The 25,679-nt window shown below is 36.0% G+C and overlaps 1 protein-coding gene across 11 annotated transcripts in view; it reads right to left on the bottom strand.

Annotated features, from left to right (window-relative positions):
- UTRN (utrophin) overlaps positions 1–25,679 on the bottom strand; it is a 331,818-nt gene that overhangs the window by 15,068 nt on the left and 291,071 nt on the right. For 7 of the 11 annotated variants that reach the window (XM_015858079.2, XM_015858086.2, XM_015858078.2 and 4 more), the window contains 9 exons: positions 21,665–21,822; positions 19,021–19,187; positions 17,034–17,145; positions 9,712–9,848; positions 8,135–8,173; positions 7,812–7,877; positions 5,934–5,999; positions 901–1,059; positions 280–523 (listed from right to left, as the gene is read on the bottom strand). In XM_015858079.2, coding sequence (XP_015713565.1) covers positions 280–523; positions 901–1,059; positions 5,934–5,999; positions 7,812–7,877; positions 8,135–8,173; positions 9,712–9,848; positions 17,034–17,145; positions 19,021–19,187; positions 21,665–21,822 — 1,148 coding nt within the window. The remainder of the gene's footprint in view (positions 1–279; positions 524–900; positions 1,060–5,933; positions 6,000–7,811; positions 7,878–8,134; positions 8,174–9,711; positions 9,849–17,033; positions 17,146–19,020; positions 19,188–21,664; positions 21,823–25,679) is intronic. The other 4 variants (XM_015858080.2, XM_015858088.2, XM_015858082.2 and 1 more) reach the window with 3 other exon arrangements.

Below are 25,679 nucleotides of genomic sequence, written 5' to 3'. Positions count from 1 at the left end.
GTATATATCTTCCCTCTGCTTTTAAATTTGGGAAAAAATATTTGTATATTTCTAAAGTTACCATGATCACTCCAGTATTATAATCATTCTGTGCTAATCTGACATAGTAGTTCAGAGCAGAGCTGGAAAAATGTCTCTTCACCTTAGAAATGACTGAGTGCAACACAACACACCAACAGTGAAAATACCTATGGTAAAATTCCAACACATTTGCACCACCAAGAAATCCATCATGCAGAAGTCACATGCCAGAAAAGACAGACATGAGTATACATTCACCTGCTCAAGTAGCTGACGTAGTCGGTGAAGCTGAGACTCCAATTGCTTATTGTGATCTTCCAATATTTGCATCCTTGCTTCCAGGCGACCTTTATGCTGCCTCAGAAGTTTAGCTTCAGCAATGAGCTCAGCATCTTCAGAAGCATGCTGGGGTGAAACAATGGAGTCAGGAGGTGATGCAAGAGGGTTTATTCCTCTCCGAAGATGTTGCTCTTTTAGTTGCTCATATTCTATCTGCAGACTCCTGGTATATTGAAGAATAGAATGATGATGTAAATAATTTAAAATAAAAACATCCTTAGATCAAATTATGTTATCATGATCTCCAACTAGAGAACAGCAGTAGCTCAGAGACAATGTCCTGACATGTAGTTTAAGAAAAAATTCTACACAATGAAGCAGAGATGAACCCATGCTGTTTTATTGTGCGCTCACCCCCTTCTACCTAACAGAACTACGTCATGCATGACATGCCTTGGCTGATTTTTTTTTTTGTTGAAATAATTGTAATAATGACTTCTAGATGCATCTCTTATCAGCTTCTCCAACAATATATAGCATACACTTAGCTCAAATAATGAGGTGATAATTCAAACACTAAATAGGATGCTTATGAAACACCTTTGTTCTTCCTCAAGATCAGCAATGATGCGCTCCAACTCTCCTCGCTCCTCCTTTTCCACTGATTTCAGTATCTGTGCAGGACTCTGTGGCTGACTCATGGGTGACTCTCCTCCCAGTGTTTGACAATACTGCTGGATAAGGGCGTGCTCATCCTCTCTGGAGCAATACAACAATGCAGATTAAGACAGAGCAAAAACACATTTACTACATGAGCAAACAACTTTGTCAAGCTGAAGGGTTTCATTTGCTTGTTTATGTGAAAGGACTAAGAGTACGAAATAAGCCTGCAAGATTTTAAAGTATAAATGTTAGATGCACATCTCAGCAAACTGTATTCAAATTTACGAATTGCTTCTAAAAATACTACAAAAGCATATAAACACACAATGCACAGGAAAGAGAGGATTGATTAGTAGTGTACAACAACAGTTTAATGTATGCATGGAGAACAAATGCTGCTGGTGGTTCAGAAATAGTGAAAACAAGAATCTGAGAATATAAACTGCAAGTGACTTACTTGAAATGCCTTAAAAATAAATAAAACCATAAAAAGTGTAGTTAATCAAGTTTGGATCAGGTTCTGATGTGGTAATGAAAATGCCATGGCACCTCTCCATTCTTTCTCTATTTTAATAAAAACAAAACAAACCAAAAACTCCACTCCTTATAACCAAGTTTTTTTCCAAAGTGATGTAACTTCTGCTGGGGCTCTATACACCATGGTACACCGTGTGTCCATTGAAATGTGCAGGATGTCCCCACACTGCAAACTGCAATAACTGCAATCTTAACATCAACACCTTCAGCAAGCAAAGCAGCACAGTGTTAAAGCAGACTACAGACAAGGAAAGAAGTTCTATCAGGTTTCAAAACACTGTTTAAATATTAATTTAAATAATACAGTGTAAGTGCATTATAGGCTTATTCTGTAGTAAAGTGTTGATGTTTATCAGGGAAGGCTCACCTGATAAAGTAGTTTAGTCTGCTTATTTTAATTAGGCATCAGAAATATACTGTCTGCTTTTTAAGATGATGAATTAGCTTATAAATGACTATGTAGGACATTTGAAATAGATTTCTTTTTAATAGCGCTCTGCAAAGTTAGATTTATTACATTTAAATTTATTAAAATTTAAATTCTGTCATGATTTTACATTGGGTGTAACCTCATTTTTTAATAAGAGATATAAACAGCTTTCAAGAAAGAATTTACAGTGGAAATACTTAGATATTTTTCACTCCGTTGTGTCCAATAGTTGACACCAAAACACATAAATACAATCCTCCTTCAAGAAGGAGTCCAGACAATGCTATTTTTTTGGACTCCCAGTTATTTGGTCCAGAGACTGAATAGACTTCTTTCCTCTCTCATTGGCTTAGAGCCTCAGTGTCTGTATGTGACAGAGTGAATACTGACTGTTCCTTTTTAAATCATCATATCTTGGAAATGATAGCAGTCTTTTTCATGTGCTAAAGGTAAATCTGATAAAAACAGTCTTCTAAAAGAAAAGTATAATTTTACTACATCTTCCACATCTAGTCTAACTTGCAGAATTATGATTTCAATAACCAGTGCCTTAAATCTGCACCAAAAAATATCATAACTGTAATTAAGGCTCACTAGTAATTAAGATTTGTTAGTAGCACGGGAGTTCCAGCACTGGGCTTCACAATGACATAGAACTGAAAAGAGTGAGATGTGCTCTGTGGCATGGAAATACTTTAATTTTGAGAAATACAGAACCTATTCATCAGAATTGGCTAGAGACAGCTCTTGGCCACCAAAAGAAAAACAACATCCAAATAATTTCCTTAGTCTTCTTGGTTGTTATTCTTCTGAAGACTCTGTATACTTTGAGAAAAAAAAAAAAATAGAACTACACAGAATTATTTCAAGAGTAGAGACTGCAGTGCCATTTCAGCATTCCATCATACAAGAAAGAAGTGAAAATAACATCCCAGAAGTTCAGTTTTGAAAGAAGTACACGTCAAACAAGAACACCCCAACAAGGATAGCCAATGAAAATGGCATTTGAAATATCCTGTTCTCTCTGGATAAGTATTTTCCACAGATCAATTCCAAAACACACATGAAGGAAGCAAGAGACAAAAAAAAAAGCCAACTACATATCATTTGCCTTCATCAAGACTGAGTTGTAGAGAAAAAATTCATATTTCCTGACAGCCACTTTTTATCAGTGTTCTTATTTTGCCTGATTAAGATTTTGGATAATAAGAAATAGGTATATTTGTGACTCTCCTTCCTCCATTATCCTCATTTTTCCAGTAGTGTTCTTTTCAAATCAATGCATCTAGTCCAAATCAAGCATACCTGGACTTACAGATGTGATGCCAAATACTCAAAGCAGGTTCAAGAAGTTACTCTGAAATGCTGTTTTAGTCTTTAATGTTAATCTGGAGCTAATTTCTCATTATGACAAATTGCCTTTTAACCATTTACACCATGTCAATGTATTTAAGTATTTAAGTTAATATATTACTGGGACTCCATTTTGACTCATAAGACATTGAGTGGCAGTGCCAGATTGAGCTATCATTGTTGTTCATTGCTTGCTCCTACCCCTGCACCTGAGTGCACAGCTTCTAACAAGGAAAATATCTTCAGTTGACTTTAAAGTGCCACCAAGAGCACTGCAGATACTAAAATGACTGATATTAAAGGCATTCATTTAAAAAAAAAAAAGAAACAAAAAACAAAAAAAAACAGCTACTAAACATTCACATTTAAACACAAACAATTTATATTACTGGCCAGCACAATTAGTTTCAGTGTGGGTTAGCTAGAACAGTTCTTACATTATAGAAATAAGAGAACTATGTTCTCCTATTTCTCAAAAATGTCTTCTGTCTTTTAAATTTCCTACACTGTGAATCGTCAAACTGTGAGGCATGTCTTTCTGTGAGGAATACCATTCAACATCTTTGTTGAAAAGTTTTCATTTCTCCTTATGAAGTCTTTTTGCTGTCTACAAATATTTTTCCAGTTCAGGAAAATACATATTTTAGTAGAATTTTCACATCCTAGTGGAATGGAGTGCAGAAATCTTTAAGGAGTTAAAGGATACCATGAAGAGATTCAAGACAAGAGGTTAATTAAAAAAGAACAGATTTAATTGAAGAACGTTTCATTTTTCATTTCTGTAAAGAAACCTCATGATATTTAAAAGACTGCAGAAGCTAACTTGTTGTCTCAGTCTTCCTTGGTGGTTATACTTCATTGAAGAAAAATTCTTACACATACCATCTAAAGAATGAAGTGTTGAACATACTGCTGATGAATTTGCTAACCTAACAAGGCTCTTCGAATACAAATTGCAACTTTGCTTCTGTGATAGGTTCTCATTAAGCTGTGGGACTATTGAGGACTGATAATGATCACAGAATTCCATTTTCAGAGAGAGAATTTGATTTTAAAATCTTCAAAAATCTCCTAAAGCTTCAAAAGAATATAATAAGAAAATGAGATTTTTCTCAGACAAGTTTACTGCAGATGCCTCTGAGTTGAAAAATGCACATCCAAGTTTCAAATCGCTGTTTCTAATTCAGTCTATACAGAATGATTACAGCATGCATATTTTAATGTCAAGCTGCCAAACAATAAAAATAGAGCTAAGCTATAAAGCTAGATTCCAAATGTTCTTCTGTGGGTAAATTACGATTGAAACTGGGATCCTAACCTTATGAGGTAACATCACATCGTAAGTTTAGGATCTTCCATTTTCCACAATAATTTAACTACAAGTTTTATATGACAGTTCTTCAGAATTTTCTGAGTAATTGTGCACGTAGCTTAATAGAAATATGCAATGTTATCCACAAACAAAAGTGTCACTGGGAAAAATAGTTTCTTTTTGTCCTCTTTGTCTTCTGAACTTCTGTATGTTTTTTTGTGTAATAGTTCTCTTCTGACAACAGGACTGAGACACAAATTTCTAACTGTCTCCCATTTTTGTACACAAGTTCATCACGTTCACCCCTCTTTTTTTAAAAAAAGACTATTTTTGTAGATGAGAAAGGAAATTGCATTTAAAAGCAGCTGAATTGCCAATAAAAGTTATATAAGTGGAGCGTATCAAACAGAAAAGAAAAAACAAATCTGAAGGTTATCACAAGTGCTTCTTTGAAGCAGAATATTTAAAATCTCACACTGTTAGTAAATTAGGAGCTAATTTCATAGTCAGATTTTTTAAAAAGTCAATGAAAGTATGCTGAGAATAACAGCATTTTCTAACTAACTAACTAATCTGTTTTCCCTTAAAAAAAAAAGTTTATTAATTAATAACCGTAAAGAGACAGAGTCCTACTACACTGATATAATTAACAGAACAGAAGATACAAGAAGGTTAAAACATCAATGTATTTTATCACCAAAAAAATTGTACTTAGTTCATCAGTAATTCAAAGGGTTTTATGCTTTTCAGGTTCACCAGTTCCTTTTAACAAAGCATTTTATAATTAAAATGTGACATAATTAAAAAAAGAAGATAGCTTTGATAACATTATGTAGGACTATACTTATATCCCCAAGTACAAACATAAATCAGTAGCCAGAAAACTGAGCAAGAAATAGAAGAGCTCTTCTGTATAGCCTGCAGTATTTATCATTTTCTTGCAATGAATAAAACTGTTCTGGGAGGTAGCAAAAGTTATTGACCCATTCCACTGCCTATTTTGACACAGAAGTTTTCTTTTATACTACGATAAAAGCAGGAAAGGAACACAAAATAGAAACAACAGAATTGTGATTTTTTTCCAGTGACGTGAAATTTCCTCATTTTTGAAGTGGAGCAGCTGACAAATGTAGAGTTGCCTTATTTCACCAAACAAGAATCCCCCATTTATACAACTGATTCTCAAAATAATGAAATTTAGCCAGGTCTTCCTGGGGTCATACTAATTTGCTGCTTTCACTGGAGCTAAATTAAATTCTGTGTTACAACTTACAAAGGATTATAACCTACAGCAATAAGCAAGGTTCCTAGAGGCCTGCACGAGCAAGAGTTACTTACACGCTTCCTGTAGTGGAACTGCTGTCTGTGAGGAAGGAGCCATTGGTCCTTTCCATTTGTGCAAGCCTGAAAGGCAGGGAAAGACCATGACTTTCATAGATTGTGTTGAACAGTTTCAACAGAGGCACTGAGAAGATCACTTCTGCTTAGAAACACCTCAGATATGGTAACTTTGGTATACATGAATAGGAATAAATATGTAGATTTGCTCACCAAAGAGAATCCTATAATTCAAAGTACTTATACTATGATTAACTAATTCTACTCGCTAAGCTACAAAGAGCAAGTACACTTTTGATATCAAAGTGTGGGGAAAGTCATTTTTGGTATCAGTAAGATGTATTGATGTCAAAGAGGTGCTGTAGAGCTTGGATATAAGAAATTCCTGCTTGCAGAGTAGAAGATCTGCATTTTTGAGAAACATCAGAAGTACTGGTAGAAACTGGTTCCACAGTCTGAATAATAATCAGAGGGTAAGGTTAACTATAAGAGGTTATCTCAGCATACCATAATAGATAAATACTATGCAAGAAAGGGAATAGAATCGGGAAGGGTTAATCAAGCAGTAAACAGGGGCAGCACATCTGCTAAGAGAATGAGAAGTGCTGGAGAGGCTGTAAATCCTGAAGTACTCAACCAATGAGAAAGCAGAAGAGTTCACACCAGAATGTAGGAAATATAACATGTTGTATCTCTCCAGTTGTGTGCATCTCAGTTCTGAAGGTTGTCTCATGCAGTGCACATCTTTGTAGAGAACTCTGATTTCTTTGTTTGTGTATAGATGGTAAACTTATCCATAGACTTCAATTGGTTAAAGCAGTGAGAAGTCACAGACTCAAAGAAACACTGGGTGATTTATATGAGTGACGTGTTCCAAGTAATTGACAGGCGCTACAACTTTCACAATATCCTGTATTTTTAAGGAAGAATGAAAATGCAGTTTGTTGAGATTAAAAAAAGAGAGGAAAAAAGAAAATAGATGAGGCTGACAGTAGACAATCCTTCAGCATCAGTTTCAGCCCCATTTTTCCATTTATACAAAGATCATGTGATAGGTAACATAGATGCTTGTTAACAAACTTTTGAAACTTTATTCATGGTGCCCATAAGATTACAGTCGCAAATAGGTAACTTGAGCATAAGTTTTTAATGTTTATTCAAAAAGCTGAAAAAAGCTAATTTTGTTTGTAAGATGGATGGATCAATTACAGCAGAAAAAAAAAAAAAAAAAAACCCAACTCCCAAAGCAAAATCAAGTCAGTTCCTGTGGGAATATGGATCAATTTCTGTCTTTCCTAAAAGCAGACTGTCTTTAGCTCTGGTTAGTGCTTAAATATCATTGGCTCCAAACAGACAGAAGAGAGGTCAATGAAACACTTAAGCACAGAGATGGACTCAGTACAATAAACATTATATCTTAAAAGATCTTGGGTGATCCCACAAAAGTGAGAACATAAAACACCTGTAATTAATATATCCTCTGCTATAAGTCAGTGGCAATGAATAGTGTCAGCCTATCACAGAAGTAAAAGAAAAGTTGGCTCTGAAATACATCTGAGAAAAACTATATATCAAGAATCTAAGTTTATTCCCAAAAGTTAAAAAGGAAATAAAAGGAAAACAGCCCATTTCAGAAATAATACAGTCATTCTGCAAGTTTTCATTTTGTATGACAGTTGACAGATTTAAAGCATCTACTTTATATTTTATATAACCGTATTCAGAAGCTGATGATTTAAAAATGTCTGTCTTACATCTGAATACAGAGAATTATATCTTTTTAATAAATAATGCCCAGCCAGTAGAGTAGATTAAAATCAGCAAGAATCAATCACAAAATGCGGGGTTCTAGAGACAAACAGTCTGTGCATTTCTTACCTAGTAGCATACTGCTCTATCCTGGAGTGCGTGTCATCATGAAATAGCTGTGGAGACTGAGAAGGGCTATTAAAAAAAATAAATAAATAAAAAGAAGAGAGAGAGAGAAGTTATTTGGTGTCAAAAGCAATTCATGATATATGTAGAGTTATTTTAAAGTAATTTAGACTGATGACAAATAAATAAATTCACAATATTGCTGAGGGGGTTGTTGCTCTGGGACAGCCATGCCCTGTAGCTCATGCACATCAGATTAGCAGCAGTTCAGCTTAGAGAAAAGTAGTCTATCAAGCCTTCTGGACAAAGGGATTCTGCATACTCACTCATATTGCTCTGGCCACATACTGATGAGAGTGATAGGACTGTAAGGAAGACAAAAAAAAAAAAGGAAAGAAAGAAAGAAAGACTATGAAACAAACTTTGGAGCCATCTAAGCAAGAGAATGCTAGAGGAACACATATTATTTTAACCAACAACCCACTCATTATTTGAACCAGCAACAACTGACATTGAAAAGAGACAGCAGAAGATATTACAGTGTATCATGAAACGACAGGAGACTGACTTCCAAACTTCATTTTGTTAAAAAATCAAATTCTAAAAGATATCAAAACAGTATTACTGATTAAACTGTACTTTGTAAACCACAACCAATTTGTTTAAAAACTGTTTAAGCATTGAAGCATTCCTTTTAAACTAACTAGAAAATATTCTTACAAAAAAATACTGGGGAAAAAGAACCACAACAACAAAACACCCCACTGTACATAGAAGTTATCAGTGCTTATTTTCCTACTGCATAAAAATAATCTAAGGTAGACATACATTGTATTATATTCTGTCACATGGATAAGCATTTAGGATTTCTGATTTAACTTTTTACAAGAACCCTGATAATGAGCATTGCCACCTGAGGCAGGGAGAACCCATATCAGTAGTTTCCTCAGCAAAGTACTGGCAATTTATGTGTGTATTTTCCACACATCAGGCTAAAAGAGTTTCACCACAACCTGTGATTACAGTTTTGATACCCAAATTCCTGGCACCATTGGCAAACTTTTGTTTCCCTTTGTGACATATTTGTTGTTTATAAATAGAGATCAGTCAAGGACTGTCCTCGTGAACAACATTTGAACATCTGTGTGTACATTATGCTTAGAACAGAGGCCATCAGATATGCCAGTTTTCAGATTACTTCCTTCTGATTCTTAAATGGATAATGAGTAGAGTTATTTTTTTTTACTGTAAATAAAGCATACAATCATCTGGTCAAAAAGTTGAGCATGGACAAATGCATGCAAGCAGAGCACATACGCTGAAGTTCCACAGTGGCTGCTGGTGTTGACTAAGTGGTACAGTGTTTAGACAACATACATAGAAGCAACCAAGATGTCACAGAGAGTCAATTCACGAAACCACTTCTGGTGCCCTGTTAAAATATCTTGACTTTTCTCATATTAGAGCCTCCTTTGCTGACAGCGACCAACCATCAAAGTAAATAAAGTGGAGTATTTCTGTCAGCACAGCACACAACACAGAGGAGACACAGACAGTGCTCTGCTTTATCATTCCTACTGAATTTCTGAAGTTTGTAAGAACTCATTAGCTCAGAGATTTCGAACTCTAGGGACTAAACCATGACCATGTAAAAAGGAATGTTCCAGAAACCTACACAGGCTTTTTTTTGGTAAAACAGCCATTAAGATACCTTCCAGATTAACTGCTACATGGCTCTGTAGCAAAATACTTATAAAATCAAAATAAAAACACGTACTTTTCAAACTCAAGCAAGATCTACAAATAAAGCAAACAATTGGTCAATCTTTGGTTTTACTTTTTTTTTGTTTTTAACCGAGCAGACCAGTAATACCAAGAGCATTTGCTCTATAATTAAGCTTACGTCTCCAGGTTGTCACCCTCCAGAACTGTTTGCACAGGTAGGTAGCCAAGACGTGGATGTTTTGCAAAATACTTCTTTGAGCGGAACTTGTTCTTCAGCACCTTGGTGAAGTCTCGTACATCTTCCCCAGATGTTGTCTTAAAAAGTTAAAAGAAATTAAATTGAACATTGTTAAATAGCCCTGATAATAAAACTGTTGCTATTTTCCTGAAAGAAGGAAGAACTTGAAAATATTAGTGATGTAAAAAATGCCTTCTCAGTGTTGTGAAATACAGCACACTAATAATGATGATGCATCTACAAACTCACTTCTAATAGAAAAAACAAGCAAAGAAGAAAACAGTGAGGTGTCATGGTTTTGTAATTTTTCTATTGGTATTCCACATCATAGCATCATGTGGAGCGCAGAGAAGAAGAACTACACGTCCCAGAGGGCCTCATGGTCAAAGAGGGAAATACATCATGGAAGTGACGATCGCTCTCCCTCTCACTGCCTGGCAGTGGATGTGGGTGTGCTCCTAAGCCGTGTGCCTTCAACTTCAAAGTAGGCTTCTCGGTCTTCAGAAACCTCTCTCTCTATTTACTTGATTTATTAGCCTCAGTTTCAATTAGATTGTATTATATTGTATTATCTTGCATTCCAATATGATACTATAGTAAAATAAGTTTTCCTCCTTAGATCATTGCCGCTGCTCTGATTGTTTCCTTGAGCACAGCTCTCATCTCCCTACCTCTTCACCTTTTCCCTTCCCATTTTTGGGGTAAGGGGGCCCACGGGCCTACTGTCTCCCTGTCACGGACATTTTTTGATCTAGATAACCCTGTGACACAAGGCTTCAAACACCTAGCAATGAATGCACTAGATTTACCAATTACTTTATAAATTAGAGAAAAACTGAAACAGGTTCAAGTCTTAAGCTGAGCATTTACAGTCTTATAAAACTGAAAAGAACAAAGTTTGCCAGATATAAGGGGATACTCTCAGCCACTGAAAGTAATTCTGACAGTACACTCATGCACATCAATCTTGTGACTCACCTTCCCAGAAAAAAATAAAAGCCTTGCAATGGCTTTGCTGAAAAAAAATACAGCTAACAGGAATGGCTTCACTTTGAAAAAACAAAACAAAAAATACACCACAGAGTTTACACAGCCCCACATACTCACAAATTGCCACAAAATATTCAATGCCTGCTCTTATATACCTGAACTGAAAAACCCTTTTATGGGATAGAAACAGTAAGTGTTACGCCATTCTCTCCTGCAAGAGCCAAGCTTTTAATGAGAATTTTCTCATGTCACTAGATCTCTTCCTACAGGTTTTTACAATTATCTGTATCATTCCAGGGCCAAGAAATAGCTGCAGACAAAATTATACCCATCCTACAGGCGCTGTTCAGAGGCTCAGTCAGAAGCAGATCTGGTAAGAACAATCTTTGCCTGAAGTAACGAACCTACACAATGGGACAGCATCCTCCTTCCTACCACACTATGAGGCTGGTACAAAAATCAGCCCCAAGATTTTGCAAGTCTAAAATCACCAGCTACAACCAGCAAAAGCTCCCTGAAGAAGCTTTTCTACTAGTCTTCACTGATGCAGCTTTTTCCAAAACCAACAAATGCTTAACTCCATCTCACTCCCACAGCTGGAATTTAGAAGAGAATTTAAATTGGCACAGCTGCTTTTAAGGATCAGTTTAATTAGAAATAATCACAGCGGTAATGACAACACTGCTTTGGTAATGCTACTCAATTGCTGCTTCAAAAGCAGGGAAGCAAAGCAAAGTAGACAGGGAAGGTGAAAGAGACAATACAAGGTGAAAGTGGCTATAACAGATGTCTGTGGGCAGAAACAACAGTATACAATTTGACTTTATAGCACTCTCGTTTTCAGACCAAACTGAGTACTTTAACAGAATGATCCCCACCATATAGAGCAGTGTTGTTTTGTTTTTTTTGTTTTTTTTTTTTTTAATCGCAGCTGCAAAAAGCAAGAACACTGATTTGGCCATTCCCCTCCTGTATTAGCTGCTGATTTGCCATGGCTTCCACAGTCTACAGCCCAAACCCCGTAACAAGCTGTGGACTGTATTTCTGCAGATGCTGCTTAGGGAGAAGCATGTTAACATAAAAAGATGCTAAAGTGAATGAATATCTGTAAAATAAGAAGAGTTAAGAGTGTTTTGGTTTCTTATTTTTTTTTCTCCATTACTTATTAGTAAAAAACCTAGCAGCAGGTCAGACAAACTTTTCTTCAATTGTATCTTCTATTGTCAAAACATAAAATTTATATGTGAATATGGAAATATGTTCAATATTTATAATACAGGCAGTTATAAAATCTGTAATGCAAGTCAGAGTAGCAGTAAAAACAACAGATAGTCAAACTGATGTTTGTGTCATCTGGCTTTAATGAGTAGCAACAAAATCGGCACATTTGGGATAAAGAAGCATTTGAAGGCCAGATTTTAATACAGGTAAAATTCAGAAAGGGCTCACAAAATCATGCTCAGAAAGCATCTGCTACATGCATGGAATCATTCAAATGAGGTCTGTGAAGTCCAAAGAGCTGTTGCTTCTCACACAACAGTAACTCCAGCAGATGGAACTCTGTCCCAAGGCCAATGAATGAAAGTTTTACTACCTACACATTACAGAAATAAATGTGTGGTGAGCTGCCAAACTTTTCCTCTGGTGTGCTCTTTACTTGATATGATAGTCTGATCCAGTTCCTTGAAAAGACTAATTTTACTGCATACTGAGTGAGGATGATAAATACTAAGCAGTGAAATTTGAGAAGATATGGAAGAACTCTTTTTTTTTCCACATGGATGAAGACATAACTTTTAGAAGCATTTATCGTATGTTTTTGCCCACAGCTACACTACACAATCCAATCAAAATCCATGCCAAAAGAGAGGTGCTATAACATTTATCTTCTGAAAATGAATAGCCAGAAGCTGCTGCGTAGAATCTATCTATTAAATTAGAAACAACAGGTGACTTGTACAACCCCTTAAACTATGACATCTTGGCTTAGGTCCACACAGGTCAACAGCACAGATACTAGAAGTAGTTAAAGAAGTACTTCAAAAAGCAAAGAAAAAAAAGAAAGAAAAAAAAAAGAAGAAGGAAAAAAAAAAACTTCTGAGGCAAATACAATTCTGTCAGCCTTCATTTAAAACCTTAGTTCTTAAAAATGGTGAAGTTTCGGAAAGAATGACTAAGATCCATGGCTGGCATACATAAATAATTAACAAACTCTGTTAATGTCTCTAAGAAAATATATGAAATAACTGACAAATTGGCATTATCAATCTTCAGTACACAGTCAGGACTAAATCGAGTCATAAGTCAAACTAGAACCAGGAAAAAAACCTTGTAAACCAATACATACTTATGAAACTTCTGGATTTATATAGAAAACAGCAGAAAATACAGAAGATGCTAGGCATAGTTTTCCTGTGTAGGTTAAGAAAAAGATTGTGATAAATTTTTTCATGCATTAGTAATAGGACAAATCTTTATTGGGAAGAAGTATAAGAATGTAATGAAACTGTTGGGAGAGCTGTAAAAGATATATTGTATATAAGATATACATATAATGTGAATATCAATGTAAATTTTAAGATTTTTTTAAAGAGAAAAATCTTTCTTACATCTCCATATTTTGTTTCTTGACATTTTATTGATCTGTAACATTAAGTAGATTCTGCACCATTAACCAGATGGTACTTGATGTATAATACACACTCACACATGTCAATCACTCCAAAACTAATACCTCCTATTTATTTCCACGGAAACTGCAACAACCACCACTACTGAAATCCACCATCTCACTGCTTTGCCTTCATAAACATTCACTGACATGGATGTCAATGGGTGCCATTTTTTGCTGCAAGGAGAAATTCAATGACACACCTTTGCTTCATACACGCTTCCATGTCAGACACCATTTTTTCAGACTGCCCCTCTGCTGCCATCTGTCACACAGCAACAAAATGTAATGGAATATTTGTGGGAAGCTTCAGCCTCTGCTGCTATACCACCAACATCTGCCTCTGGCATTGTGGGCCAACAGAATACAAAAGGAAGCATTACTTTTGTAGCAAACCTCATAAACACATACATTTTAAATCAACACAGAAGCACACAATTCTCTGATAACTTGAACATATGTTCAAATTTACACACTCTTTCCCATTCAGCAAAGCACATACACTTTTCAATAGCATCTCATGGTCCTTGATAGAGGCAAAAGAGAAGATACCACAAAAAATCAGGTTATTAATGACACAAGAAATGTATTTTTGTCCGTCACTGTTGCATCAGTGATGTCTGCATTGTGTAGTACTATGAAGATGACCTTTTTCTGAACACTTTCAAATAGAAGCATTTCATAGCACTTTTTCACTAAGAGGCATTAGAAATTTTGTGAGCAACGAAAACAAGCTGTAATTTCAAGAGTAACACTTTTAACTCAAAATTTTACAAGTTAAATTGCAAAAGAGTAGTAGATCATATAAACTGGCTAGCTGAGCAACTAGAGGAAAGCATGTTGAGCAGCTGCTTGATATCAAAGATAGTTTTGTGTGGTGTTTTTTTTCCAGGGAAAGGAGTAATAATCTCACAGAATCACAGAATTACCCGGGTTGGAAGGGACCTCAAGGATCATGTAGCTCCAACCCCCCTGCCCAGCAGGGCCACCAAACATACACCTTTACTAGATCAGGTTGCCCAGGGCCCCATCCAACCTGGCCTTGAACACCTCCAAGGACGGGGCAATCTCTGAGCTCCACAGCTGGAAGCAATATTCTGCATATAAAATACTCAGATTTGCCCATTCTTGCTGTTTTCTCTGATCTTCCCTATAGAACAACCCTATTTTGTTAACAGTGAAGTGTCACCCTTGGTGAGCTGATAAACTTGTCAAAATGAAACCACTGACTTTCTTATGTCAGTTGCTTATAAAACATCGAGGCTGCTTAATGTTCAGGAATGTAACTGTCTTCTCTGGCTGTCAGTAGCCATTAAGCTTTCTGATTACTTACCTAGAGGAGGAGCCTTAGCAGGCACTACTGTAGATAAGCTTTATTGTGCCTGAAGCAAAATTTTCACTCTAGGGTAAAGTAAAATTCAGCTAATACTTTCTGACATCTTTCTTATCCTGTTCTGAGCTTCTTCAGGGTAATAAAATTATGCTCATTTCTCTTGCAAGGTAAATTGCCAATGAAAATTACTAAAATTAAAAACACAGTCATTAGGAACATATTTACTTTGGACATCACATTAAATTCTTTTGAAGACCCAGTCATTCAAAATTTACAGTAGATCATTTGCAAACAAAATGTAATGGAAGATAACAGAAGAGAGCTCCTAGAAGGAGTAAGGTATATCCTGAAGTTAAATACAGTCAGTTGATTCTGACTGTATTCAGAGGCATCAAAAATTATTTTAGAGTTCTCTCTGCCAACATGTCAAATCCATTTTATCTTTACTATTTTTTATTTCCTTATGCTGAAGAGATTAATCCTTGCACCCACCCTTTTGCATGGAGAGGCTACAAAAAAAAAAAAACCAAAGTTCCCCAAATTAATGGCTGTGCCAGGTGTGTGTAGTGACACAGAGGTCAGAACCTCAACAGAAATCAAGCTTGCAATGATTAAGTTTTCGTCATTGCTGATCTGAGATCAATATGTTACTTCAAATCAGCTGCTTTTAAGGTTTTGCTATGGAATACAGGAACTGATAAGTCAAAATAATTTGGAGAAAGAAAACTGATGCAGTAATTATTTCTGCTTGGAATTAAAAGATGTAACTGATACAGAGAGTCACATTCATATAACCCAACCATCACTACTGTTCCAAAAAACTAAAGACTTAAGAGTATTCCTGACTTAGATGCTAGATTCTGACTGTAGGATTACAGTGAATTGCAGAAATATATATATATATATATATACACATAACCAAAGTAGCAAATTATTGCTAGTAATCTTGATATTAATGCATTTGTATCAATACATTTAGGTAAAAGAAAGAAGCTAGATTTCATTAAGGCAGTTCAATGAGAGCGTGTATTTTTAGCCTGCTTTGCAACGAAGGCCACAAAAATAACATCAACAGCATCTGAATCAAGCTTAAAAGATTCTAAAAACACGCTAACCTTAGCAAACCAGATGCACTCTTTCTGTTCAGACTATCCGTATTGTATTATAATGAACTCTGAGGAATAATTCATGGATCTTCGGCACCTCCATTTTTATGATTGTTTTTTATTGTGTAGACTCAGCACTATTCTATTTTTTGGGCATCATTCCATCTAAATACATAAGCTATTCTACTAACATGCTGCAAACCATTTTGCAAGTTCCTGAATACTACATTGCATTAATTGAGTTCAACCTGTAGGGAGGCTTAGCACCAAATTAGTACTCCACCAATACATAGGACATTACTAGGAACAACAGTAACAAAGTAAAAAGTAAAGTAAATGTAAGTAAGGTAAGTAAAGGTGATTTTTCTCCATGGTTCTATCATAATTGATGATACCAATATCTAGACCAGGCTCTGAATGTCATTAGCTTGCACAGGAGCCTGACTAGATGACCTCTAAAGGTCAAAATGATCCTATGATTCAGTAATAAGCAGCACTACATTCATTTTGTGAAATCAGTTCTTCAGTCATGACTCAACTCAGATAATAGTTAAAATGAACTGCATGTAGGTACTGATTATGCAAGTTAAATAGCCATGTCTTAATTCTGTTCATATAATGGGTCATTTCAGATCTGAATTTGTTCTATGCATACAGACCTTTTAGCACTGTTACTTAAATTATATACATGTTATGCTATTAAATTTTATGATTGAATGAAAATTCTTCTGAAGAACTATGAGACTAGTCTTAAGAAAAGCAACTCTTTGAGATGCCTAAGTTAGAGCTGATGCATCTTGTTCTCAGTCTTAAAACAGCACATGTGCACACATTCAAGCACTGCAATTATATTCAATATTTTGGTTTTATTTTTACAAAACAAATAAAGTTCCCTCAGTGAGTATTTCTGAAGTGGTTATTAGGAGTAGACAATTCTCCCCATTTCTACAGGCTTTGAACACAGTGACTTAAAAAAATCAACAGCACTAGTAAAGCACCAGATGACTTTCAAAGAGAAGAGTGAGAAGACAGGCCATGCAAGACAGATGGAAAAGAAAGTCTGGCAGAATATCAAAGTGGCGAAGGACAGTTAAAAATAATTTAGACTACAAATAATATGGAAAAACAACCCCTTAGGAATGGGCAGTAAATAGGTACTCACCGGTATACAATACTCCACCATTGGGTAATGTAATTTATGTCCCTTAGCTGTACGGCCAGAAAAGAAGCAGCTCTGACAGACATCATAGTTGAAATGTTTTAAGCTCCGGTACCTATGGGGACATTAAAGAAAGTGATTAGAGCTTCCTAAAATCAACATTAAGTTGATTTATTTACTCAGGTTTTCTGTAGGAACATCTATATGCATAACAATAAAGCAGAAAATGTGTTAAATATACTTTTTACTAAACAGAGCCAGCAGGAGAATGATAGTTCTAATTCATTTTAAAACCAAAACTGGATTATGTAATGATTCATTTCCAAGCTCCACCCACTGTTGTTTTTATAGTACAGTAGTTCTGACTGGATGAGGTTTTATCATTTGTCTGAAACTAAAATGAGCTATCTGAGGCAAATTGAATAGCTACTGAATAGTTTAAGTTTAAACAAAATTGATTCCTGAGAGCAGTTCTCAGTACCCATCTACGTTTTTCCCCCCAGTGAGTTTCATGTTTTGTTTTGCATGACAATAAGTGTTTATAAAAGCAAAGGTTTGCTTTTAAGGATGCTGATGCAAAAGCTTGTAGCTTTTACTCAAGAGCCCATGGATTAAATGGCAGCATCTGCCTACTGCTAAGATGCTAGACACGTTTGTTGTGTTTTTGGTTTTTTTTTTGCAGATCTCTAGCATCATTACAGAAATGATTAAAAATGAGTCATTCTTTTGTCTTCCTTTCTCTTTTGCCTCCAGGTCCTCCTTTTCCACACTAGATATTTCAGTACAGACAAGATGCATCAGCTCTAACTTAGGCATCTCAAAGAGATATGAACTGGAGATTAGCCATGCTACACTCTGACAAGTGTTAATTAAGAAAAATAGAAACATCTATCTTTCATCTCCTCTTAAGACAGGCAAAAGACTTTGATCAGATTAATAACTTCTGGAAGTACTTAACACCTCCATATTTATAGTAAAAGAAGACAATCACTAGCTCTTACAAGACTGACTAAAGTTTTCATGCCTAAAGCTAGGTGGGATGAGTCCGACCAAAAGATCCATATTAATATCCTTTAACATAACAGAAGCATGGAAAAAGAGAAAGTATGAGGAACAAAAATAACATGCCTGCCTCAGTACCTGAAGAAAAGCCTTAGAATCACTTAAAGGTAAGACTGATTTAACATTCCTAAATAAAACACGGAATTACATAACAACAGTAGAAAAATGAACAGTTATGTTTAGCTCTGCTCCCCTAATTCATTTTGCATCTTTTATACTCTGGAGCAATCAATACACAGATGTATGTTAGTTCTAACAGTACTCATAAAGAGCACCAAATAGCCAAAGCCTCACGATTCACAGTAAAAGCATACTGCTCAGGAGAATAACAAGGAGAATATCCTTGGAGGCATTTTTCCTTTGAGAATTCACAGCTTCCTTTGAACCGTCTAAACTTATACCACATTCAGTGCTTCGAGATAGGAACTGTGCAAGACCGTGCAAGTCTCATCAAAGTAACATATAAATGTTTGTGCTAAACAAGGAAGGATTGCTGCTGAAGGGAGTTCAGTACTGGCTGACATGACTGACTGCTTCACAGTGCTTATGGAGGAGATGGGGGCAGGTAGCCGATTCACCATGAATCCTCTTGCTCCACATGAGAAATAAATAAGCATTTTCTTTTGCTCTTGTCCTCACAAAACATACAGCTGTCTCTTGTATCCACCAGTGCCAAAATACTTGATGACAGCCCATTCTGCACATCTGCCAGTCACAAGACCACTGGGTATTTACCAGTGGGACTAGATGAGCCAGAAACACAGTGGTTCAGGAGCTCATATAGAGAGATCCACTGTGGTCTAACCAGGGGTGGCAGCTCCCATAAAATGGATAAAATGGTGAAAAAGAAAACGTGGAATATGTACTTGTTGCATGTAAAATAAACAGATATTTTCAGAGAAACTGCACCCAGTTCCCCTTCTCTTACCTGAAGCCAACAATTGGACATTCTTTGCAGATGTTGCACTTGGCCTGATGTTTTGCTGTTTCTGCAGCTGCCACGCGGTGCAGAACTGGTAGCCATACCATAGACTGTGGCTCTAAGTGCATCCAATCTATAAATTGTTTTACAGTAATTTCTGGCTTATTGTGGTTCTGTGGAAAGTACATATACATATAAATTTTCAATAATAGAAATAAAAAGAAATACAATTTTAGAAGACTCAACAAACAAATTTTCCTTAGCATTCAAAAAAAAAAAAAAGAGAAAAATAAATCTGTCAATTTATAGGCAATCATTGAAAAAATGCAGCAGAGCTAAAATAATAGCATGACTTTTTTAAGATCAAATAAACATGTTTCCATTCAAGTTGTAACTAATAGAGGAATCTAGCTATAAAGGAATTATGTTCATCTTATTTGTCAGCAATAAGAACAGACATTGTCTTTCTGAGCTCACTGTAACAGAATACAATTTAAAATGAAAGCTATACCTAAAATTGTAACACATGATTAAAAGCAATGCAAGGTTTCTTAAACTCAAGCCTTTTTGTTTTTTCTACTAAAAGGAAAAAAGGAATAATGTGCTTTCCCTACCAGCAAAATACTTGTTTTCACTAGACTGAGAGCTCTGACATTCTGCTGCATACTCTGTGCCTTCCTAATTATAAATCATAGAATCACAGAATGAATTAGGATAGAAAGAACCATAAAGATCATCTAATTTCAACCTCCTGCCATGGGCAGGGCTGACACCCACTGGATAAGGTTGCCCAGGGCCCCATCTAACTTGGCTTTGATCATCACCACGGATCAGGCACTCACAATCTCTCTGGGCAACCTGCTTCAGTGCCTCACCATTCCTTGAATAAATAACTTTCTTCTAACATCTAATCTAAATATATCCTCCTAGTTTTAAACCATTCCCCTTTTTCCTATCGCTACCATACCATGTAAAAAGTCAGTTCATCTCCCGTTTATAAGCTCTCTTCATGTACAGGAAGGCCATAATGAGGTCTCCCTGGAGCCTTCTCTTCTCAAGCCCATCTCCCTCAGCCTGTCCTCAAAGGATTGGTGCTCCAGCCTCCCAGTCAGCTTCGTGGCCCTCCTCTGAACCCACTCCCTACAGCTCCACCTCTTTCTTGTGCTGGGGGTCTCATGTCCTCATGCCTAGATGTTGTACTCTAAATGAGACCTCACAAGGAAGAGAACTTGAGGCATTGATGTGAAGTCAGAGATCAAATGGATCATCAGTATAAACACAGTACTATAAAACACATTGAAACACCACCTTACTACTGTATCACACTCATGATGAACAGTGTGGGAAGATGGGGCAGATGACTTGAGAAACATAAAAGATTGCTCCTCTTTGCTACTCAAAGTCTGCCACTAACAAGTTAATAATTCATTTTAGTATGACTTGAATCACTTGAGGCCAGTGATAGATATGTCAATCACCATCCCTTATTGTCTGAAACAGCAACGTTAAAACCTTAGAGAAGGTTTTAACATTAAGTGGTTAAAACAATTTCCATGTGTATCCAGCAAATTATTCAAGATTTCTACCTACAGTCTCTCAATCTCAGTCATCTCAGAGTTCAGAAATGAATTTAAAAAGCTACATAAACAAATAGCTGTTAAAAAGCAAAAAAAAAACACAAAAACAAACCAACAAAAACAAAGCCAGCACAACTGGATTTTCAAAGCACACAATGAAAACAAAAGTGTTTATAAAAGAATCGTGAAAGAAAAATTTATTACAAATTCTTGATAACACTTAATCTGTTGGATCCAATAAAACTGCAGATATTTAAGTAAGTAATTTTATATACTGTGATATTTTAATCCATATATAATTTCTGACAATGCATAAAGCAGTCACTGTCACAGAAGTAATGTACTCCAGATGTACAGTTATCACTACCACACAGCCAGAGCCTTAGGCATCCGTGACAAATCCTGAGTTAGGTTGCGTTCCACTGTGACATCTTTTTTCTTCTCATCTTCTTCAAACAGACAGAAGCTCATTGCGGCCTCATTAATTGCCTGTATGCAGTATGGACTTGAACAGTGGGCTGTAAGACAGCTTAATTTCATGTTCTGATCTGCTGCATAAAGTCTCACAATATATAACATGACTGGTTGAAATTTCCCTGAAACCACAAGCTCTATTGTCAGAAAAACAATGCTAAATAATTTCCTTCTGCATAGGGTAAAAAGTTAACATTGACATCATTTTCTTGTTCTGTTGAAATCACATCTTGTTCCAGCAAGTACATCATCCCTATAGAATCAGGTTTGAATGATGTGAAGCAGGGTAAAATGGCTGCTGCAAAAATTTTAACAGCATTCATAGCAGCTCATGTCATCATTAACACAAATATTTATATATTCTTTTGCTAGAAGGTAATTTGATTGTCTCCTAAATGATGAATCAGTCTTTCACAGCTCAACTTTAACAAAAACTTCCCAGTAATTTTAACAATTTAGTTACATGACCAGATTTGTTTCTGTCCAAAAACTTAATGGAAAGTTGAGTTTATAAGTTCCTCTTCTATTTTGACACCAAGTACAAGTAAATCTCACAGAGCTCAGGACAGGTTTTTGCCACGAGGTCTTTGCTATCTCACCTGCTGGAAGCAGCTGCGCACACTGGGTTCAATGTTGCTGCCACCAAAAGCTGCCACCTCACCGAGCTGCCGGGGGATCTGGATGGCATCATGCAGCAGCAGGCCGAGCTGCCTCTGGTCACACATTTCTGTGGGACCCGACACTTCCTTGAAGAGATCTGCAACATCAACAAGAGGCACCAGCTCATTTCATTTTCATCTATGCTCCTCTTACTTGGTAAAACCACAGCTTAAGTTTTGTCATTCCCTTAATCCAGATGTAGGTACAGATGACCGCAGTCCCATTTCCAACAGAGTACCCTCACCTAAATCTTGACTACTTTGACTACTTTTTCTGCACCTGTAACCATACAAATGAGAGGAATCAGGCCAAATGAATTGAACCATACAGCTTCATGTGGTACTTCCCAATAAATAACATTGTTATAGTTCCTACTACCCACAAACAGCTATGTAGAAAAGTAAGAGATGTAACAAAACTGAAAGAGCTTTTTGTGCTCAACAGGAATCATGTTTGCTTCCTAGAAAACCACATCTGTTTCCACACACGTTTCTTTTATTGATTCCCATTCCTAAGGCACATGACAAGCCCTGAAGTATAAATGGTGTTCTGGGAAGCTAATATAACTGAAAAATTTGAGGCTGAAAGGGTCAAGTAAATTGTTCCCTACACAGACACTTACTGGGGAAAAAGATACTGCTTGTACCTACTTCACTGTCACAGAAAAGTATTGAATTAAAAGGCCTATGTGCAGCACAGAAAATATTTCTTAGTTCTCTATAAATTTGATTGAGCTTTTTTGATGTTCCAGCATCTTCAGCACCTAGCAGTAAGACAAACCTCACAGACAACAGTACTGACAAGCACTGCCCTGCTGTAGGCTTGTTGCTGCAGCTGAAATAGTTTTCCAGTATTTAAGGAAAAAAAAGATGTTAAAAAAGATGATAGGGCAAAAAATACCTGCTTGACTTTTTAATCAGACATTGTCAGTGGAGACAGGTACCACAACATCAATTTGCTCACTGCTGCAGCTGGGAGGAAGAGGAAACTCTTCCCCAGCCCCTAAAGCTTTTGTTGATTGGGATCTAAAAACCAGAAGGAAAATGACATGACAGGATAGAGAAGGAGAGTGATCAGCTTAGGCTGATGCAAAGAGAAGATCAGAAAAAACAGTTGAAAGCTCAAACTCCTCCAAAATACTCCAGGAACAAAAAAAACAAAAAACAACACTGGTATCTGAGCCATATCATTGAATGTCAAAGTCAAATTGAATAGCATCCTCCTCCCTACAAATCCTCAATGCCACTGGTGTGACTATGCTCAACTAAAGGCTCAGAAAGCAAAAATGTCCCTACTATATGGCCAACATTGCTATAGAAACCCACAAGCTGTATCCTAGCAAAGAAGATCCAAAAAGCAGCTGTAAAGTGGCAGAGATAGGCTCACTGATGAAAGTCAACCAACTCTTTCCCCCAGAATCACCAAGAATGATGTGAGAGCAAGGTAAGGCCGGAGATCATTTCCCATATGTTGCTCACATATGCCCCTTTGTTCTGGGGACCAAACAGAGCAGGTAATCAGCCCCACAAATGGAAAAAAATATAAAAGGTCCTGAAGTACTTGCTCTACAACCAGAGATGAAAACAGTTCACTGCAACTTGATTATGTTCACAGGTCCATTTTTATTCACAGGAGCATCCAGGCATCTGCTTGAAGTTAAGCATGTCTTTAAGCACCTTCAAGAACAGGCATTCTTTAATTGAGGCTCCAGTGTTTTTTCAGAAGTAGCTGGGATTTTTTTAATTAAAGATTCATTCTCATGTCAACTCTGTGCAGTGCAGTGTATTTAAATGAAGCTTTATTTGAACATAAAACCATTAAAACTGATTGAATTGAAAAGGTCTATCTATATTGGAAATAAATGTGCAATCAACAAAATTACTATTTTTACTGGAAGTGAATGTGAATAACGCTGGCTGTTAAAAAGATAAAATGAAGAGAGAAAAAAAAAAGAAAGAAAGAAAAAGGAAAAAAAAAAAAAAGGAAAAAAAAAAAAAGCTTGATATTAGAAAAAGAAAAGAAGTGCAGAAGTTTGATTTTTCCCAAAATGGAAGAGAGAAAAATGAAGGTCAATTTTATTGGTAAATTGAAATTGTCATTTCTTGTTTATCATATTATTTCAGAAACCTAACATCTCAGCAGCACAGAAATTACGTTTCATCAAGATGATTCCTGGAAACCTAAACTCTGTGCAGGCTGACACAGAAAACACCTGAGCAGAAAGCTGGATAAGCAATTTACAAACACCTGAAGGGTCCAAACAAAAGTTTTTTTAAACTTTTAGTAGGAGTAGTAGGAGATGATAAAAACAAAAGCAAGAAAGTTCACAATGGAGGTCAGTTTGTGACATATGTAATGATCCCAAAATGCTGACTGCGTTCCCACCAAATGCCAAGAATCCATACATACATGACACTTCCATTTCATTCTTTTTTCCACAAAACCTTTTTCACAAAGTATTTTACTTTCTGACATTTCCATGGCTAATCAAGAAAAAAACAATAAAGCTAATAATACACTAAAGTTATCAAAGCCAGGCATACTGATCAACAACAAAAAAGTGCATGCATTAACTGATCACTAATTCTCTGCCCTGGGAGACCATGCTACTGTTTCAGTTTCAGATATATTTCAAGTTGAAGTTACGACCATTTGGCATGGAAGTCTCCTGGGACCTTTTTCCTGCATTAACTTTCTTGGTCTTTTCGAAAAATCGGCAGATCTGCTGCTTTTACTTTACCATTAGGAACAAAACAAAGACTAAAATTAATCCACTGCAGTCATTTCCTCATTTTGCTTCAATGTCTGTATTAAGCAAATGTAAGTATACTAACTGGTTCCCAACAGCAGTTTAAAATGCGTTTATTCTCAGTTGGAATGATTATTTTTTTTAACAATATTTTGGTAGGGCTATTATTCTGTTAACCACAGTCTAACTCCCCAGCTGTAGAAAATCTTTCAATTTTTCACCAAACGGTGAATTACCTTCTGGTATGTCATTACTAGACAAAAATATGCCCACAAGACCATTTAGTTATGGACTATCTCACTTATATGTCAAATGACAAAGAAATTAAAAAACAAAGTCTTAGTAAGGACTCTAATTCAAATGCTGAAATAGGCCTCAATACATAAGCAGTGAACAAAAGTACAAATAGCTTATGCATTGAGGCCTATTTCAATATCTGAAATTTTGAATCCAGGATTACAAGATTACTTTAAAATGTTTTTAAAGAAAGCAGAAATTGATGCAGAACTTCAAAAGCACATGGCAAATGCTGTTGCTAACCATTTTATACAGTTCCTCCAAATATCTAAAGGAACTGCTGCAATGAAAAGCAATTTTAAGACTGTGTGCCTAATATATAACTGCCAATCACCTATGATGCTCTTATACAAAGCTTAATCTCTCATTCTGTATTTCTCATGAGACTTTGTCATAAAGTTTATTGATTCTCTTCTACTCCTGCAATTATTTTGGTCAAATATTTTCAGCAAATATTTTCAAACTACTCAGTATTTCTCAAGCTTGTGAGGTTATTTAAATCAATATCATCTAAACTTTAATTGTACCATTCTGTCAGTAAGCACGTGTATTGGAAAATTATCTTCAGAGTTTCAAATCATCTTTCTTATGCATAGGAAAAAGTTTTTTGTTGTTGTTTGTCAAAATCAGAGAAGAGTTGAACAAAATTAGTCAAGTAGATCACTTCTCTAGCTTCTACACAGCTACATTTTCCTTTGTTTTTGGAAGAACTGTAATGCTGTGAAATATGACAATGGATAACTCACATCAATCCTTTCCAGTCAGGATACAGATACTATGTTCTCCACTGTCATAGATGATTACAATAACAACAGTTCTTTTTTATTTACTCATAAGGAAACAGTCTTGCTGCAGGCACAAGAAATGTAATACTGCAAAATTTTGCAACAATTTGCATTATTACTATG

This window comes from Coturnix japonica, chromosome 3, assembly GCF_001577835.2.
Source record: "Coturnix japonica isolate 7356 chromosome 3, Coturnix japonica 2.1, whole genome shotgun sequence".
Taxonomy (NCBI): Eukaryota; Metazoa; Chordata; class Aves; order Galliformes; family Phasianidae; genus Coturnix; species Coturnix japonica.
The sequence above is the reverse complement of the archived record's forward strand: the minus strand, read 5'-3'. Positions and strand labels throughout refer to the sequence as shown.